Source organism: Chinchilla lanigera, unplaced genomic scaffold, assembly GCF_000276665.1.
Source record: "Chinchilla lanigera isolate Chin_1 unplaced genomic scaffold, ChiLan1.0 scaffold00018, whole genome shotgun sequence".
NCBI classification, from domain to species: domain Eukaryota; kingdom Metazoa; phylum Chordata; class Mammalia; order Rodentia; family Chinchillidae; genus Chinchilla; species Chinchilla lanigera.
Window position 1 is genome coordinate 707,847 of NW_004955419.1, and position 17,065 is coordinate 724,911.

Genomic DNA, 17,065 nt, shown 5'->3' on the forward strand with positions numbered 1-17,065 from the left:
TTTTTTTTTTTTTTTTTTTTTGCCTTTGGGGCTTCAGACTCAGGGAACTCGCTCATGGCTTTCTTGATGAAGAAGAAGAAATTCAAATTTCAAACCACTTTCACTCTGGAGGAGCTGACTGCGGTCCCATTCGTGAACGGGGTCCTCTTCTGCAAGGTCCGGCTGCTGGATGGCGGAGATTTTGTCAGTTTGTCGTCAAGGTAGGAGCTGGGACATTGCCTGCCTGCAAGGAAAGGGGGCCACGAGGTCTAACTCCTTGGCCGTGTGCAGTTCTTCCTTGGTACCAGGGGGTCCCAGGGGATCTGTGTGTCGAGGATAGATTTGCACAAAGCAGAACGAGCTGGCAGGGTGCCAGGCACCTGTTTGCAGGTGACCAGGTAGATACCTGGGAGTCTGTTTCTGCAGCTGCCCTTTGGCGCTCCGCGTGCAGCCCACAGTAAGTCTGTCCTGCAGGTTTGTGTATAGAGAACCGTGGGATTTGCGCTTGAGGGAGCATCCAAACCACTGTGCACCCCGGCTGCACCTGGAGCCGTCATGATGTAGTTGGTGCCTGTGCCAGGACAGGTTCTCTGGCTCTCCCAGGTGGCTGCAAAGGTCCCGCCCCAGGCACTCCGGGGTCTGGCCAGAATTTGGCCTGCCCAGCCCCCTCTGAGCGACTGTCCTTCTCTGGCCGAGCTGGACTGTTTTGCATTGCAAATGCCCTTGTCAGGAAGCTGCTGCCCTCTCTGCGGATTGAGTTTGGTTTTGTGTTCATCGCCATCCTGGCGGGCTGAGGGTGACAACTCCCAGGCGGCCCGAGTTCGCTGGTCCCACCTGGGGTCACAGCCCTGGCTGGACAGATGGGCATGTGGATCCTGCCTCTTTCTGGGCTCTTGTTTCTGTTTCTGAAAGCTGGGCCTGATACCCTTTCTTGCGTCAGAGTTGTGGAGCATTTTCAGTAGAGAATGCAGTGCAGGGCCTGCTGCATGGCCCCCCCACCCCCGCCTGCCCTTTGCTCCTGGGGCCTTGTGGGGCCAGTGAGCAGGGCCTGCTGCAGTTCTGAGATGGAGAAACTGAGGCCCAGAAAGAGGAAGTGAGTGGCTTGCCGGGGACCTCAAAGGAGGGGGTGATCCGCTGAACTTGGCCTGTTGGGAGACCTGTTGGATGCGCTCAGAGATTGACTATTGCAGGGAGGAGGGGCGCTGCACGGCCTTTCGGTGTTGTGTGTGGACAGGGTAGGGTGCCTTTTCCTTGCCCTGGCTCCCTGCTCCGCTGGGAGCTGCTTATCTAAGGACTGCCCCTCGCTGTGGGTGGGGGCAGTCCTGGATTGCATGGGATCTTACCGTGCCCCGCTGTGCTCGGGCCTGGGGCCTGGGGTTGGCCAGTCACTGGCTGGGATTTTCGTTGTTCTCTAACCTCTCTGATCTCAAGGGCCAGGAGCTGTTGGTCTGGACCCTTTGACTGTGACATGGAGCCAGGTAGAGGTGGGGTCCCCTTGAAGGCGTGAGAACTGAGGCTCAGAGTGGTTTGCTTGAGTTAATGCAGCAGAACCTAGTTTCCAACTTAGGATGTGCTCGTAATCACTGCCCTGTCGTGCTTCTGAGTCTCAGTTTCCACTTGTGAAATGGAGAAGTGAGACCCACTCCTCAGGTTGTGAGGGGAATGGGTAATCTGTGTTCCATGTCCCGCCCAGGCTGCAGCCCCTCTGGGTCTTAGGGATACCCCTCCACCTCCCATAAATCAGAGCAGTGCGCCCCCCCTGAATCCCACAAGGGAATTGACACTGGGCCGCAGGCTGAGGTCTCACCCGGCCTCCCGGGCCCTGTGACCATCAGCCTCTCCATGGCTCTGAACCTTCCCTCCCATCCAGGAAAGTCTGGAAAGTTCCAGGTCTTAGCCCACATGATCTAGATTCCATGTCTGTTTTCTCTTTTTCCCCTCTGGCAAGGGGCCTCTGCTTTCCCAAGCCCAGCTGAGCCCAGACAGCCTTTCCCAGGCCTCAGCCTGCATGAAACCTGAGCGGGGCTGTGAAGGGAGGAACTGACATTGAGGCCCCCCCGAGGCTGGGCACTCGGTGGGTGCGGGGTGCCCGTTGGCTGCTGGCAGGTGTGGCTGCAGAGAATTTAAAGCCAGTTCAGAGCTGCCTTGGCTCTTGTCCAGGGTTTGAGGTTCCTAAGTTCCTGCTCCCTCCACCCGCACCCCACCCGCTCTGATCTGTAGCCCAGGAGCCCCACCTTGCAGCCCACCCCTCCTGGCTACCACAGCCCCATTGTTTACCAGTTGAGGGTAGGGACTGGGGTGACTAGACCTGTTCAGGTCCTAGACCCAGATCCAGTAGCAGTTCTCCCGAACCCCAGGGGCCCCTGAGATGGCTCAGACTTGGTGCTGGCAGCTCAGAGTGAAGCAGCCGAGGCCCCACCCTGCAGCATCCGCCCTCCTAGCTGGAGTATGTTTCCCTGTGTTGGGTGCCATGGCAACAGCTGGGTACACAGCTCCGCCTGACCCAATTTGAGCAGGTAGAGCAGGTGGTGCACTGGGCTGTTCCACAGCCTCATCTTTCCAACACCTCCGTACCGGCGGTAATCCTCACAGCCGCTGTGTTCTGAGCGCCCATGAGGGGCTGTGCTTTGCAGATGGTATCCCCTGGAGACGTGCCTAATGCAGAGAGGCGAAGTCACATGCTAGAAGTCATTGGGTGGTAAATGGCAATTGGGAAGGTAATTTTTCCTTCACTGTGGTTCAAACTAGCTTTGAACGTGCATCTGCTGTATGATTGGGGACTTGTTGCGTACCTCCGACGCATGATCTGTTGAGTCTCTGCGAGTTCCCGTGAGCTGAGGCTGTTGTCTCCATTTACAGGTGAGGACACCAGGAGAGTTGAAGTGGTTGGGCCGCTTCAGCTGGGCCTCTGTGTTACTCAGCCACAGAGCAGCAGAGAGAAGACCTGAATTTGAGTGGGTCGGAAGTAGCTGCAGCACTTCCACGTGGCATGCCCAGGCCTTTGAAAAATGCTCCTTTAGTGAGTTGAGTGGCACAGGAAAGTGCACGGTTGGCTAGTTTGGAGGTGCAGGGGAAAGAGTCCCAGGACCATAAGGTGGAGTGGAGTTGAAGCCACTGCTGTAGATGGGCTAGCGCCGGAGTACAGTGGCATTTGCTGGGGTCCCTAGACAGATGGATCCAAATGGCATCTGGGAGGTTTTCAGGGGCAAGGGCATCTCAGGAGGGATACAGAATCTTAGCCCAGTCTGGTAAGTTGGGAAGTAGCCAACCTCTTCAAGACTGCCTTTGGGCAGGAATAGTCCCAAGTATCCCAGGGCTGTGTTCCCAGCTGGTCCTGTGGCTTGCCCCATGCCTGTGGCTGGCGGTACCAGGGGAGGCAATGCAAGGGAGGTGCTGATGTATGTCACACCGGAGAGGAGAGAGCGTCTCCTCAGCTGACAGATGCGGAGATTGAAGCCTGGGACAAAGAAGTGACTCACTTTGATCACTTACAGGAGGAGCAAATGGCACAGCCAGTTGGACTCTAGTCTGGCTTGACCTCTGCCCCTGTACCTCAGTACCCATCTCTGCACAAAGAAGGTGGGCTGGGCTAGGAAAGAAAGGTTGCTGCAGGGACTCCTCCAGCTCTGAACTTGTATGCCTGGTTGTCCAAGAAGCAGCCTGAGACTGGAAAGTCTGCTTCCCTGTCCTTTTCTTCTCCGGCAGCTTAGAGTGCTCCTTCGGCCTTTGGTGGGTTTATTTGGGCAGACTTGAAGGAGCGCCTGGGTGCTCACCACACAGGCACTGCCTGCTTTCTGTGGGCATGGACTGGTGCCCACCCAGATGGGAGGCCACGGAGGGCCATTGCCTTGGACAGGTCAGCTGTACAGCTGGAGGCTGTGTGCCCAGGCCTGCTGGTCTTTCCTCACACATGCTTGGCAGAGCTGTGCTTCCGCAGTTCCTCACCCGCCCTCCTTGGAAGAAGCTGCGGAATGCCGCTTGGGTCCACTGCCATGCGAGGCCTGTTCTCAACAGGAGTGTCTTGGCATGGAGCTGTAGGAAGACAGAGGGGAGGGTCATGAGTGTGCACGTGCAGGGGACCTCTGCGGTGGGCAGGGTGTTCACTTTCCTGCTCAGAGCAAAGCCCAGAGGCTGAGAGCACCAGGGAGGATGGAGGGGCAAGCAGGGGTCCTCATTCCACTCTGACCAAGTACCCATTGGTCCTGGGCTTCCGCAGGTAAGCGGAACCAGACTGCCCTACTCCCTGGTGGGCGTCATGGGAACTCTGGAGCCAGCCAGATGTGGGGTGGGTCCCTGCGGATCCCACTGGACCCTGGCAGACCGGCGGGGAGGCACTTCTGCTCAGGCTCCTGGCCACTTGTCATCAGGCCAGGGCCCAGGCCGTGCCTTCGTAGGGCTCACTGTCTCTTGTGAGACATAGGTAGGGAGGGCTTCCCTGGGAAAGGAACAGTTCGTGGGAGCCTTGATGGTGGAGGGGTTCTAGTAGGGCTGAGCCTTTGGAGTAGAGGCCCCTGGCTGGAAGGCACTTACTTGGTCCTGGAGTAAGTCGGATGGACAGTGATGGTCCAGACTGTTCCCTGGACTCAGGAGCCCTGGAAGGGGCAGGGGAACAGGTAGAGAAGGTGCAAGGGGGCCTGACCCACACCTGGTGAGAGCCGGTGGGAGTTGGCCTACAGGCAGTGCTGGCCTGGCCTGGCTGGTAGTGGCAGGCAGAGGAAGAGGAAGCGGGACAGATTAGAGGGGCTGGCAGGCGAATGGTCAGGTTGGGTCCTCATCCTGTGAAGGCCTGGCCTGTGCCTGTTGCCTAGAGTTGCCGGAAGATGGACATTCAGAGGGTGCAAAATGGCCTAACATAGCCGGCATTTTGTTGACTCATGCAGTGCTCTGTAGTTGTTGATCCACATAAAAATCTGGACTTTCAGTTTCTTTTAAGTTGGAAGATCTGACAACAGTACTGCGTGGCACTGTTTGGCTCAAGGGGATTTGCAGCTACTTCGGCGTGAGCTGTCTGGGCTGCGCCTGAGCCCAGAGCACGTCTGTGGTCCCTGGCGTGGACCCTGTGGAAGGCCTTCCGTGTCTGCCAGAGGGGCTCATGAAGAGAAGTCCCAGGGCAGGGAGGTCAGGAGGCCTCGGGCCAGTTCAGGCAGCGGGGCTGTGGTACCAGGGCAGGTGATGCTGCTGGTGGCCTTGGTGAGGCCTGAGGCTGCCCTGATTGTGCCTGGCCTTAGTGTCTGCTCCAGGGACCTGGCCTTTGCTGCCAGCTCGCCATACTGTTGGCAGGTGCCACCTGGCAGCCCTTGCTGCTTGTCTGCCAGCAGTCCTGAGCCGAGGTGATCTGGCTGTGTGGGGCCAGGGTTGTTCCCTGAAGCCTGGTCCCGGCTGGGCTCTCCGTCCCCAGGCTGTGCGGCCAGAGGTTCTTGTGGCAATCACACATCTTGCCTGTTGCCCTTCTTGCCTGGGGGTGGCTCAGAGCCCCGGATGACTTTGAACCCTTTGTTCAGTACCTGGAAGTCCTGATTTGCTTTCGAGGGGCTCTGTGTGGGCGCTGGGGTGGCCACTGGTGAGCCTGCTCGTGGGCCTCAGCCCAGGGATGCAGTGTGTGGGCAGTCAGGGACCGGGCAGTGATGCTGCAGCCTTTAAGTCTGTCCTCACCAGGGAGCCACAGAAAGGTTTGAGCAGGGGAGACAGATTAGTTTAGAAAGAGACCTAGAGCAAAGATGGGTGCAGAGGCGGTGTGTGCAGCTCCTCAGCCACCTCTGCTGCAAGTGCTTTGGATTGAGGGACACCAGACCTGCACCGGGGCTCCGAAAGTGCTTTGCAACCTGGCTGTGTTGCAAACCTGGAGCTTTGCTCTGAGCCTCTCTAGGCGCTGGGCTTGGAAGAGCTCTCCAGTGTAGGCCCAGAATCGCCCACATCCCACCGGCCCAGATGCTGACTGGCTGGGGACAGTTCCCAGCCCCGTGGCCAGCTTGTTTCGGTGCTTAAAGGACGAAGCTCTGATAGGGAGCTTGGCCTGTTTGGTTTCTGCCTCTCCCACTACCCAGGCCTGCCTGCCATTGCCTGTGACCTTGGGCAAGAGACTTAGCTCCAGCCTCCTCCGTGACCTCCAGGAGGGCTGTGCTGTCTGCCTTGCCGTGTCCTCCGGAGGACGTGGTGAGATAATACCTGTCAGACATCCAGCTTGGCTCCTGGCCCCAGCCTGAGTCACCGTGGTGGGCCAGATGGTGCACCTCACTTGCTCCTTGTGGCAGCTGGTACTGCTCAGTGGGCCAGGACTGATAGGGTGTCACAGAGAGGGTGCTTGCCACTCAGGTTCACTCACGGGTCCCAGGGGACAGTGACAAGGAGCGTGCCTGGAGTCTGGGCTCGGGGCGCGCTGGGGTTGGCCTGCTTTCTGGCCCCCATTGGCTTGGTTGTGTCCTCCTGGAGCACCCTCAGCATTGCCAGCTCAGGAACAGCTTTGACAGGCAGAGGACAGCTCCCTCGGGAGGTGCAGGGCACCGGCTGTCCACCTGCTGGCGGCAGTGGTGCGGGTGAGAATATGTGGCCCTTTGGCTCCTGTCTCATCCTTGGTCCTCTGAGTGCTCCTCCTTTGCCTGCAGTTGCCACTTCTTCAGCTCCCCACCTCCCCACTCGCTGAACTCCCGCCCACCCCGGGAGACAGTGATGACCCCAGGGGACAGCACCTCCTTTGGGAACCCATTCCTGGTCTTTTTGGACTTGTCCCCTTTGTGCGTCCTCATTTCAGGGTACTGCAGCCCCCCACGCCTGTGTCTAGCTCCTTCCCCAGGCCCTGGACCCTTCATGGGCAGGAGAGGCCTCCATTGCATCGTAGGCCTGGGCCTCTTGCTGTGGGTTGGCACTGCTGCAGGCTGGAACTTTTCTCCCCTGGCTCTGAACCAGTGTGGTTGCTGGACCATGGCAGCCACAGCCAGCTGCTTAGCCTAGGGCCTGCCCTCCCCGCCCCTGTGCCCGAGGTATCAGCTGGTGTCAGGAGCAGCGCTCGCCCGCTACCAGGCAGCCGGGTGCCACCATGGGCTCTAAGGCTGTAATTGAGAGGCAGCTGCAGGCCTGATGGTGGGGTCCAGTGGGCTCCCTGCAGAGGCAGCGATCTCATAACTGACTGGGGAGGAGGAGGAGGAGAGGCTGTGGCCCTGCTCAGGCTCTGCATTTGGACCTTGGAAGCTGCTGAATGGCCACAGGCTTTGCCTTTGCAGCCTCAGCGTCCTCCTCCATCCGGTCTCCTGAGATCCGGGCACAGCCGGGCCCTAGCAGCTAAAAGACTAAACCTGCCCAGACAGGAGGTGCACAGACTAGTGCCAGAGAAGGCGGAAGTGTGGATCCTCTTCACACGCAAAGCGCCCTCACCTCCCACCACTTCCTCTCTTGAGTGGCTGGACTTCGCACACCTGTGGCTTGTACTCCCCCCTTACTCGGTGACAATTTTCTGGGCGCTTTCCATGTCTGAGACCCAGGTTGGGCCCTGGGGTGTGGTTGCCACTCCCACAAGACCTCTAAAGGAGAAGCACACGACAGTCTGAAGTACGGCGACTGGCCCTGAGGAAGTGGTGTTGGGCTAGGTCTTGGGGATGGCCAGGGTTAGAGAGTGGCCTGGGAGGGAGTTTGGAGGAGGTGAGGGCTCAACCAACCACCCTCAGGGTTCAGATCAGAATCCACTTTGTATTGTAGAACCACAGAGGGTAGTAGCGGGTGAGTGTCTGCCGAGAAAGGTGGCTTCTTATCCAGGATGACTGACAGCAAAACTCCCAGCATCCTCTGCAGTAGGAGGATGAGCGGCTTCTGTGGTAGCAGAGGAACCGTGCCCCTGACAGCGCTGGGCAGCAGGGTACATGGCCATTTGTGTAGAGTTTTAAGCATTTGGGCACAAGTCAGGGTGAGATCATCAGCATCTGGAAGGGCCCTGGCCTGTGATGTCCTGCTGCTGGGGCTGGTTCTGTGGGTGTGTTTGCTCAGAGGACCAGTGAGCGGCACACCTCTGCTAGAAGTGAGCCTTGAACTGCCTCATACCTCTGGGGGTGCTGGGTGGGCACCAAAGCCCTCTAGACACAATGAGTCACTTTTTTAGGCTCCTGGAGGTGGACCTCGGGACTTTCCTGGGTTTTTCTGTCAAGCTGACCTGAGCCGTCTGACCTGATGAGCATCGCTTTTGTGTATGAAGCAATAAGCTCATCTTGGCAGCTGCCAACAGCCTCCTTGGGCTGGGGATTTTCCTCCTGCCTCTTGCAAACCCCAGCAGGGCCTGTCGGGCTGTCGGGCTTGGCAGGTCCAAGGCCTGGGAGCCTCGTCGGGCTGCCAGCCTGCTAGATCGCTGAACCTTGCTTTCCTTATCTGTGGGTGGGTCAGTCAGCGCCTCTCTGATGCGTGGCTGAGATGGGTGGATGTAGCTGTCATAGCCCTGGCACAGAGTACGTGCATAGCAAAGGCTATCAGTAGTTGGTATCAATCAAGGGCAGTGGTTGGAGGGGACCAAGGGTAGGAACAGAAAAGGAAAAAGGTCCCTGTTCCCAGGTTGTTCCTCTTCTCTTTTCCTGTAGTTCACCCATTAAAACATTGTCATTAGAGCTGGGTCACTCACATGCATGAGAGGAGACCCTCAGACACATCCATCTCCAAGAATGACCAGAGCGGGAGGGAAGTTTCCATTCCATCTGTACTGGTGCTCAGCCCTGTTGAAGATTGGCCTTTGGCCTGCTCTCCCTGAGTGCCAAAGAAGGCTGCTCTGGGCCGCCGCGGTTGTGGAGGGGTCTGTGTCAGCTAAAGATGATCCAATGTTAGAGGCAGGCCTGGGTGAGGCCAACCCTCCGCATCATGGATGTGGGAAGACTGAGCCGGCCCATTGGGCTGTAACCCAGTGGCCCACTCAGGCAGCCCCGTAGCAAGTGCTCGGTAAATGTGCGTGGAGTGTGAGGCTGGCCCTGCATTGTCCATGAGTCTGCAGAGAATCAGGTGTCCAGGGAGAAGGTGGAGACCTGTGAGTCAGGGCCTCATGTCCTGTATGACCCTGAGTCCTTCGTCCTGTGGTTGGAATCTCTGAGAACTGCGAGGACAGCTGGAAAAACAGGTCTAGGTCAGTGCTGGGCTGGAGGAAAAGTGGCGCTGGCTGAGCGATGTGATTATCTTGGGGTCACCTTGCAGGGCCAGGAAGCCAAGGGAAATACTCTGGATCAGTGGGCACATCTAGGTGGCAGATCCAATGATGGCGGCGATCCCTGACCCTGACCTTTGGACTCTGTGGTGAACAAGGCCCAGCCAAAGCAAGGAAGTCCCCACCTGGAGGTAGCATAGAAAGACTTAGGGGGAGCCCTTGTATCAGCAGTGGTGTGAGGGGCCCTCATTCGGTCATCAGATCCCTCTGAGCACCCACCGTGTGCCAGGTACCGTCCCAAGAAGGGGATGCAGCAGGAAACACAGTAGAGGCCCTGCCTGTAGGAGCTGCACTGTTCTCACTGCCTTGGAAGGCAGGGCTGGAAGAGGAAGCCCACACATGCTGGGGTGCCCCACGGTGAGGGTGGATAGAAGGCATCCTCGTGACTCGAGTCCAGTTATTGGAAGGACTGGGCCCTGGGGATGGGGATCCCTAACCCATGCCCCGCCTCCTGTGCTTCCTCTGGTGAGTCAAACACCACCTAGGTGTGAGTCAAGCAGGAGTGGCCACACGTGCCTGGGCCACCTGCCAGCCCACCTGTCTGACTGCCCGAAATGACCAGATGCATGGTCCTCGGGCAGGAAATGGAAGGGACTGGGGCAGGGACTTTGCCTGCTTCCTGGACTGTAAGCATCTGAGAGGACCTTGAGGTCCTTCTCTGCAGTTACTTGTGAAAGGCTGTAGGCCCTTCTGCTGTTCAGCGTGGGTGCCTACCATGTTTGTGCCGGGCCCTGAAGCAACTTGATGAGACAGGGACAAGGTGTGACGGAGGCCCTTAGCCCCCAGTCTCTCTGCATCTCCGTGCCTCGGAATGGGTCCGCTGGGTCTGACAGGTGCAGAAAGGGATGTCCCTGAGCAAAACTGGCCCTGCAGCTCCATTTGCTACCCTGACGGGTCCTGCCTGGGAGGGGAAGTTGCAACGAAACTTAGCTTGACACCCACTATCTTCTCACTTTGAATTCGTGGGACCTCTGCCTTACCCTACGCTTGGCAAGGGGGCCCAACTTGGCACTCTGGGTCAGACAGCCTTGGGTTCAGATCACAGACTTCTCCCAGCCAGGAGACCTTGGTCGGGTGACTTCCCTGCCCTGGGCTGTGGGTTCTGTAATGTCAACCAGGGCTAGCTCTTGGTCCAGTGTCTGATGCTGGCTGACACGAAGCAGGTACCCAGGAGGGGGGAGGCTGATCTTAGGCACCTGTGCAGGGCCTACCTGCTGGGAAGCATCTGCCACTTCCTTCTGCAGCCTGCACAGACCCACCTCGTCCCCAGCACCTGCAGCTCTTGACAGGATTGGCTCAAGCCATATCCCTCTGACCCTTGGCATGAGCCTGGTCCTAAAGCCCATCTTTCCTTAGCATGTATAGTCCCAGTGAAGAGTCAGCCTACAAAGCACAGGGCCCAGGGGCCTGGTCTGATGGAGTCGTGCTGCCATGGGGCCTGAGAATGGCTCCCCTGCCTTGCAGACTTCCCAGGAATCCTGTACAATGGGGCTCAGGGTGCAGAGCACCTCTTACCCTGACCCCTCGTGTGCTCATGGCAATGGCTTGGACTCCCTGGGTGTCAGCTTCCTGATCTGGGAAGTGGAAGCAGAAAGTTGATGTCCAAAAAGCACCTGAGCAATAGGAGGGTGCCAGGAAACCAAAGCCAGGCCGGGCCGCACTGGGAGGTGGGGGCACCTTTGCCCGGGCATGTGGGGTTGGACTAGCACTTGGTCAGACCAGCAGTTTACTTTGGATCCTTACACCTGCTGTCCCAGTTGGCTGTAAGAGCCAGAGGGAGTGATCCCTGGGTCAGTGGAGAATCCAGTTGCCCTGGGTTCTAAGCTGGCTCTGGGGACAGAGGGCAGAGCTGTCGCCCGTGTCCATAAAACAGGGCTACTGGCACCTGCCCTGGGCTGGGGTTTTTGTAGGTCAGCCTTGCAGCTGTTTGGCTGGAGAGCAGCAGCATTCAAAGCCCAGTGTATCTGACTTTAGACCCCTTCCTCCTAACCTTGCCACTTCCCCAGCAAGCCTGAGCCTCTCACCCCTTGTCCTTAGTTTCTGAATCCCCCGTGGGCTGTCTCTTCTGCTTGCTTGGGTCACTTGCTGGTGTCAGCTTCTACCCCCAGCCCATCTGCGCCTGAGCCATCCTCAAGGCTCATTGGCAGGAGAGCTGAGACAGCAGCGTGGGGCTCCTGGGTGCTCCTCCAGTGCTTCATTGTCAGGCACCAGCAAGTGCTTTGGCTTCTAGGAACTTCTCGCTGTTCACAGCAGGAGGAGGGGCTGGCGTGCCAGCGCTGTACGAGCTGCTTCCCTGCATGTGGCCCTGAACTCCTGGCAGTGTCCTGTGCTGCTGGGCTGCCACGTTGGCTCTTCACCCCACAGCCCCTGGCCGGATGCCTTGGCTGGTCCTGGGGCGGGCCCCTCCCCAGGCGGCTGCGCTCACTTCTCTTCAGGGAAACACTGGCAGATGTTGTGGATTTAAATTGTTTCCCTATTAGACTTTCGCTCTCCCAGCCTGAACTGGCTTTCATCAGCCAGGAACCTAGATTGCATCACTACAGCCTCTTGCTCCTCCAGGAATCGGCTCCTGGGACTCGGCTAGGCATGGGCACGGCCAGGAGGGGTAGGCTGGGCAGCAGGCAGGGACCCATGTGATGGAGCTTGCTCCGGAGACCTTTTCTTACAAGGGCTGATCAGGGACCAGACCTCTGAAGAACCCAGAGCACAGCTGGGCTGGAAGGTCCTGGGTCCCTCTTGGGAGGCACAGCTGTGTCAGGCACCCTGCTCCCTGTTCCAGAGTCACCTGGTTTTAACAGTACCTCCCAGGCCTGCAGCAGTGGTCACCTGTGGTAGTTTGGCAAAACCTGGACACATTTTTGGTCGTCAGCCCTGAGGTTGTGCCCGGCAGGGTGCTGCTAAACGTCGCACAGCGCATAGGACAGCTCCTCAGGTAGAGAAGCCCTGTCTGACAGTCCGTGCTTCTGGCAGGGCTTCCGGGGCATCTGCACATGTGACAAGCTGGTGGATGTGTTTATGCTCACTCAAGTCCGGGAGCCGCCGTTCTGCTGGGCCTCGTGCCCCACTGTGTCAGTCCGCACCTGGTCCCGGCAGAACCAGGCCTCGTGCTGAGCACACGGTGGTGGTGAGCAGAGGCATTAGTGGGTTCTCACAACTGAGAACGTGACGTGCTGAGGGCAGCCGTGGGGTCACCCCAGGCCCTGTACACAGCCCTGTCGTAAGCTGGGTCACCCCATCGATCCCCAGGGTTCCCCTTGCCGGGCTCTCTGCTTCTGTGATGACGCCGTCTGTGCGCACCTTGGCTCCTACTCGGGAGATGCCCCATGGGCCCGTTGCTCTCTGGGGCCTGTGGGCAGGAGGTGGCTCCCACAGCACAACCCCTCGTCACCTGCTTACAGGAACCCAGGGCTGCCATGGCTCTAGGGTCTTGTCGCTTGCCTGGCAGTGACACCGTCAGGCCCGGTCAGTGCTGGGGATGTGGCAGGGAGCTGACTTCCAGGAACAATGGAGCGCAGGCTGTGGACATGTCCTGCTGTGAGCCCCAAATGTCACCATCTGAGAAGCTGAGGTTAGCGTCTCACTTCAGCCTGGCCCGTCACCTTCACAGCATCCAGGTCTCTCCAGGAGCCTTCCTTGCTGGAGAGAGTGCACCACTTAGCTTCCTGCTTTTGAGGGCAGCTGACTCAAGGATAGGGGGAAGGGGTGGCTGTGATGGCAGGCACCTCAGCAGCGTCCAGAATGGTGTGCAGAACTTTGGGTCTGGCCCACCCTCAGTGTACCTCAGTTTCCTTGTCTGGAAAACCAAGATGAGTGGTGCACACCTCACAGGACCGTGGCCAGGATGTGGGCAGAACACGTGTCTCGCAGAGCGAGTTCAGGCTCTGCAATCATTTTAGTACTGAGTAAAGGTGCACCGAAGGGGAGCGTGCTCCAGAGCAGCCTCTCTGCGAGAGCACAGAGCAGAACCCCTCTGCCAGCTTCATCCTGGCCCTGGGGACAGACAGTGGTGACAGAGACGGGAGATGCAGTCCCGTCTGCGTGGGGCCCTGATGATGGCCCGGTGCTGGGCCTGGTGTCCTGAGACATGGTGAGGTGAGCTGGAGGAAGAGGTGGCCTCACCCACGGTGCTGGCAGAATGCCTTGCATCACCTTGGGGCTGAGCAGTGGAGACGGAACCATGGGATCACCCCCAGGCACCGTGGCGCCACCCCTACGCCCGTGCAGCAGGCGAGAGCCCCCTTTTACAGGCAAGCTGAGGCTCCCGGAGTTGGGACTTCGCTGTTGCTTGGCAGCCTCACCCCAACCCCAGCCCTCTTCCTGCTGCCCTGAGAGCCACACCCTTCCTCTGGGTCTTCCCACTGCTTGAAACATCCTTCTCCCAAATCTTCACCCCAGACTTGGGGTCCAGCTCCAACACCACTGCCCGACCCCTCCATCCCTGTTCTGCCACCATATTCTTGTAGCCCTTCTCCTCTCTTGAAACCCCAGCAGCTTTCAGTCGTTTTCTGCCTAACGCCTGCCTACCCCAGGCCACCAGAGGCTCCTCTAGAAGGTGAACTCACGTTGTGCCCTACACCCTAAGCTGGCGCCCACCGTACATCTGCAGATGCATCGCAGAGACCCGGCTCAGCATCTGGGTCCTGGTCCCCGCACTCCCTGGCCCGGATGCCTGGGATGGGCCAGCGGGCCAGGCTGTGGTGGCTGGGCTGGTCTCCCCAAGCCCAGGAGAGCTCGGGGGAGTCCTGAGGACACTAGTCTGGTGGGGTGCTCTGTTCTATTTCAGGAAAGCTCAGAAATAGCTGAATGGGGCCTCTGTGATGACCACGACAGCCGCCGTGGGTAGAGGGCTTGCCCTGCCTTGCTGGGATTTGCACGTCTAATTGTATATCTTAAAGCTAAAAACGAAACCAGTCTCTGTAATTACCTGTCCCTGGCAGGCAGCGGGGAGCTGAAAGCACACCCTGAAACTGGGCTGGGAGGGCCGCACAGCCACTCCATCCAGGCCAGCACCCTGCCCCGCCAGCAGGCACAGGGTGCCCCCACGTGCAGTACTTCAGGGGGGCAGGTGTGGGCCAGGCCTCAGTCAGGTGGCTGTAGTGCAGATTCCTTTTGCTCATAAACAGCTCTACTAACCTCATCCCTTTTTCTCGTTTTTCAATTTAAATTTTGATTATGGGAATAACTGTTAGTCAAGAACTGAGAAAGTGGCGCCCCGTACCTGCGCCGTAGTCAGACCTGGCTGGGCTGTCCTTTCCCTCTGGCCGATGTCCCTTCCCTCCAGTGTGAATGAGCCACTTGTCCAGGCAGCCAGGACGTGCCTAGGCCAAAGAGATGGACTCCTCTGGGCCTTGGTTTTGTTATTTTACTTTTTCTCTTTGGTGCTAAGGGTTGAAGCCAGGACTTCACACATGGTTAGGTTTTGTCATTCTAAAGTTGTAACTCTTGGGGCTGGGGATTTAGCTCAGCGGCACAGCGCCTGCTTGGCAAGCGTGAGGTCGTGAGTTCGATTCCCGATACCGGAAAAAAAAAACAAAAACAAAAAAAGAGTGAAGCTGTAGCTCTTTAGCTGGTCCTGCAAGGCAGATGGTCTTGTTTCACTGATAAACATTTAATTGATAACTTCTAGGTGGCTCACTGTGCCGCTGGTCATTGGAGCGATTCGTGTTGCTGTTGCGTATGGGCCCTTGGCCCCCGGCAGGCCCAGTCGGCACAGTGTGACATGAGCATCTCCAGTCTCCTTTGTGCACGTGGACATTTGCATTTGTCAGTTTTTAAAAGTAAGGCTGGTGTGGTGGCACACGCCTATAATCCCAGCACTTGGGAGGCTGAGGCAGGAGGATTGCCATGAGTTTGAGGCCAGCCTGGGCTACATAGTGACCCTGTCTCAAAAATGTTTTTAAAAAAGTAAATAAAAGAGAGCCCCTTCTCCATCTTGCTTTTCCCTTAGGTAGGAAGGGGCCATCTTTCCCTCCTGGTGAGTGTGGGTCTCCCTGTCTCCCTCCCCTTCCTTCTAGCAGCTGCCTGCTCCGTGCCCTTGGACAGTTCTCTGTAGCACATTTGATTTGTTCCCGTTTTTGCCCCGCTGTTACTGCTGCACTGTGGCCCCTCTCACACACGTGGGTGCTCTAGGTCCCGGTGTAGCCGCCCAGTTCCTTTGTCAGTTTGAGGTCGAGACTCTGGTCTCCTTCCTCACCGCTCTGCTCCTCACTGTCCCTGCTCCGGCCACAGTGGCCTCCTTGGGCTTCTGCACAGGTCAGGCGCGTTCCTGCGTGGTGCCTTTGTACTCGCTGCTCCCTGCACCTGGACTGCTCTTCTCCAGGTACCTTGTGTGGCTCCCTGTCAGCCCCTTCAGCTCTTTGCTCCAGTATCACCTCCTTCAGACCTTCCTTGGTCATCCTTCCTGCACGCCTCCCCTGCCTGCACACTGTGCCTCCTTCCTCAGTTCGTTTTTCCCACAGCACCTCTCGCCTCCAGGCTCACCTTGCTTGCTTCTGTCTGCTACCGACTGCCAGCCCCTCAGCCTCTCCAAGACAGGACTTTCTCTTTCCTCTGTGTACTGCTTAGTTTGTAGGGCCTTCACTAGTGCCTGACATGCAGTGGGTTCTTAGTAAAAGAGTTTGAATGAATGAAGGCCCTGAGATTTCCTCAAACCTGACCTGGCCTCTTGCCCACTGGGGCTCACAGCTCTCTGCTTGGCACTTGCCATCCTTAATCTTCGTTGTTGTTGTTGTTACTTTTGTTTTTTGAGACAGAGTCTCGCTTTTTATGTCAGGCTGGCCTCAAACTCAAACTCAGGGCGATCCTCCTGCCTCATCCTCCCTCTCTTGCTTTTATTTATGAGCACCCCTCACCCTACCTCGTTGCCCCATCCTGTGCTTGGGGCCCCTTCTACTCATCTGAGGGTGCCCACTGAGGGGCCCTGGGTCTGATGAGGGAGCCCTGCGGTCCTGGAGGTGGCTGTGGCTGCCAGTCTGTGACACGGACCCTGGACACAGAAGGACCTGGGGCTAATACAGCTCTGCTGCCCATAGCTCTGGTACTTGGGTGAGCTGTGCAGCATTTCTGAGCCTCACTTTCCTTACCCAAAAAGAGGGCCAGGGCCAGGCGTGGGGGCATACCCCTGTAATCCCAGCACTTGGGAGGCCAAGGTAGGGGGATTGTTGCAATTTGCGTTTGAGGCCAGCCTGGGCGACAAAGTGAGTTCAAGACCAGCCTGAACTGCATAGTGAGACCCTGTCTCAAAAAGACCAAAAAAAGAAAGAAAAGGGCAGGGGCCAGGAAAACAGCCACCTGCCAGTGTTGTAGAGTCGGGGCATGGTGGGACACTGTGTGGTGTTGACTTCACCCTCACTGTGATCCCCTGGGATGGGCCGGGCCAGGCTGCAAGCCTTTTCCTGTGGGAGTGGTGACATCTGATAGGTGATTGTGTAGACCGCTGTTTAAACAGGAGGGAGGCCCCGTGCAGATCCCGTGGTCCTGAGTCCTGCCCCACTCACCTTCCTGAGGAGGAGGAACACGCCTGTCACCTGAGTCTGGGAGAGCTCCACGTGGCTTTCTCTACCCCGGCCTGGCAGGATCACAGGAACCACAGATGGGCCTCAGGCTTCCTGGCAGGGCGTTCCCATGGCAGGCTCTCAAAAGGGAAGGGAGAGAGCCTGTGACTGAGTTTGCTACCAGCTTTCGTTCCCAGGCACTAGCCCTCATTCCTCAGATGGGTGTCTAGGCACGCCCCAACCACTGTAGCCTCCACTCCCTGTCCCCAGCGGCTACTGGACCCCAGGCCAGGTGGAGGAGAGGTGTAATGCACTGCTCCCCAGCCTCCACCTTGCAGGCTTGGCCTCTGCCTGCTGAGAGGTCTCTGTTCTCTGACCTTCCACCTGCCTGCTGCATGTCTGCGCTCTGCCCCTGCCTAAGCCACAG

General features: G+C 58.1%; 1 protein-coding gene across 1 annotated transcript in view; it reads left to right on the forward strand.

The window, feature by feature from the left end:
• Positions 1 to 3: 3 nt before the first annotated feature.
• Fam102a (family with sequence similarity 102, member A) overlaps positions 4 to 17,065 on the forward strand; it is a gene marked incomplete at its 5' end in the record, with an annotated part of 30,914 nt that continues 13,852 nt past the window's right edge. Inside the window, 1 exon segment of the mRNA XM_005382390.2 lies at positions 4 to 200. Within this exon segment, the coding sequence (XP_005382447.1) occupies positions 55 to 200 (146 nt within the window).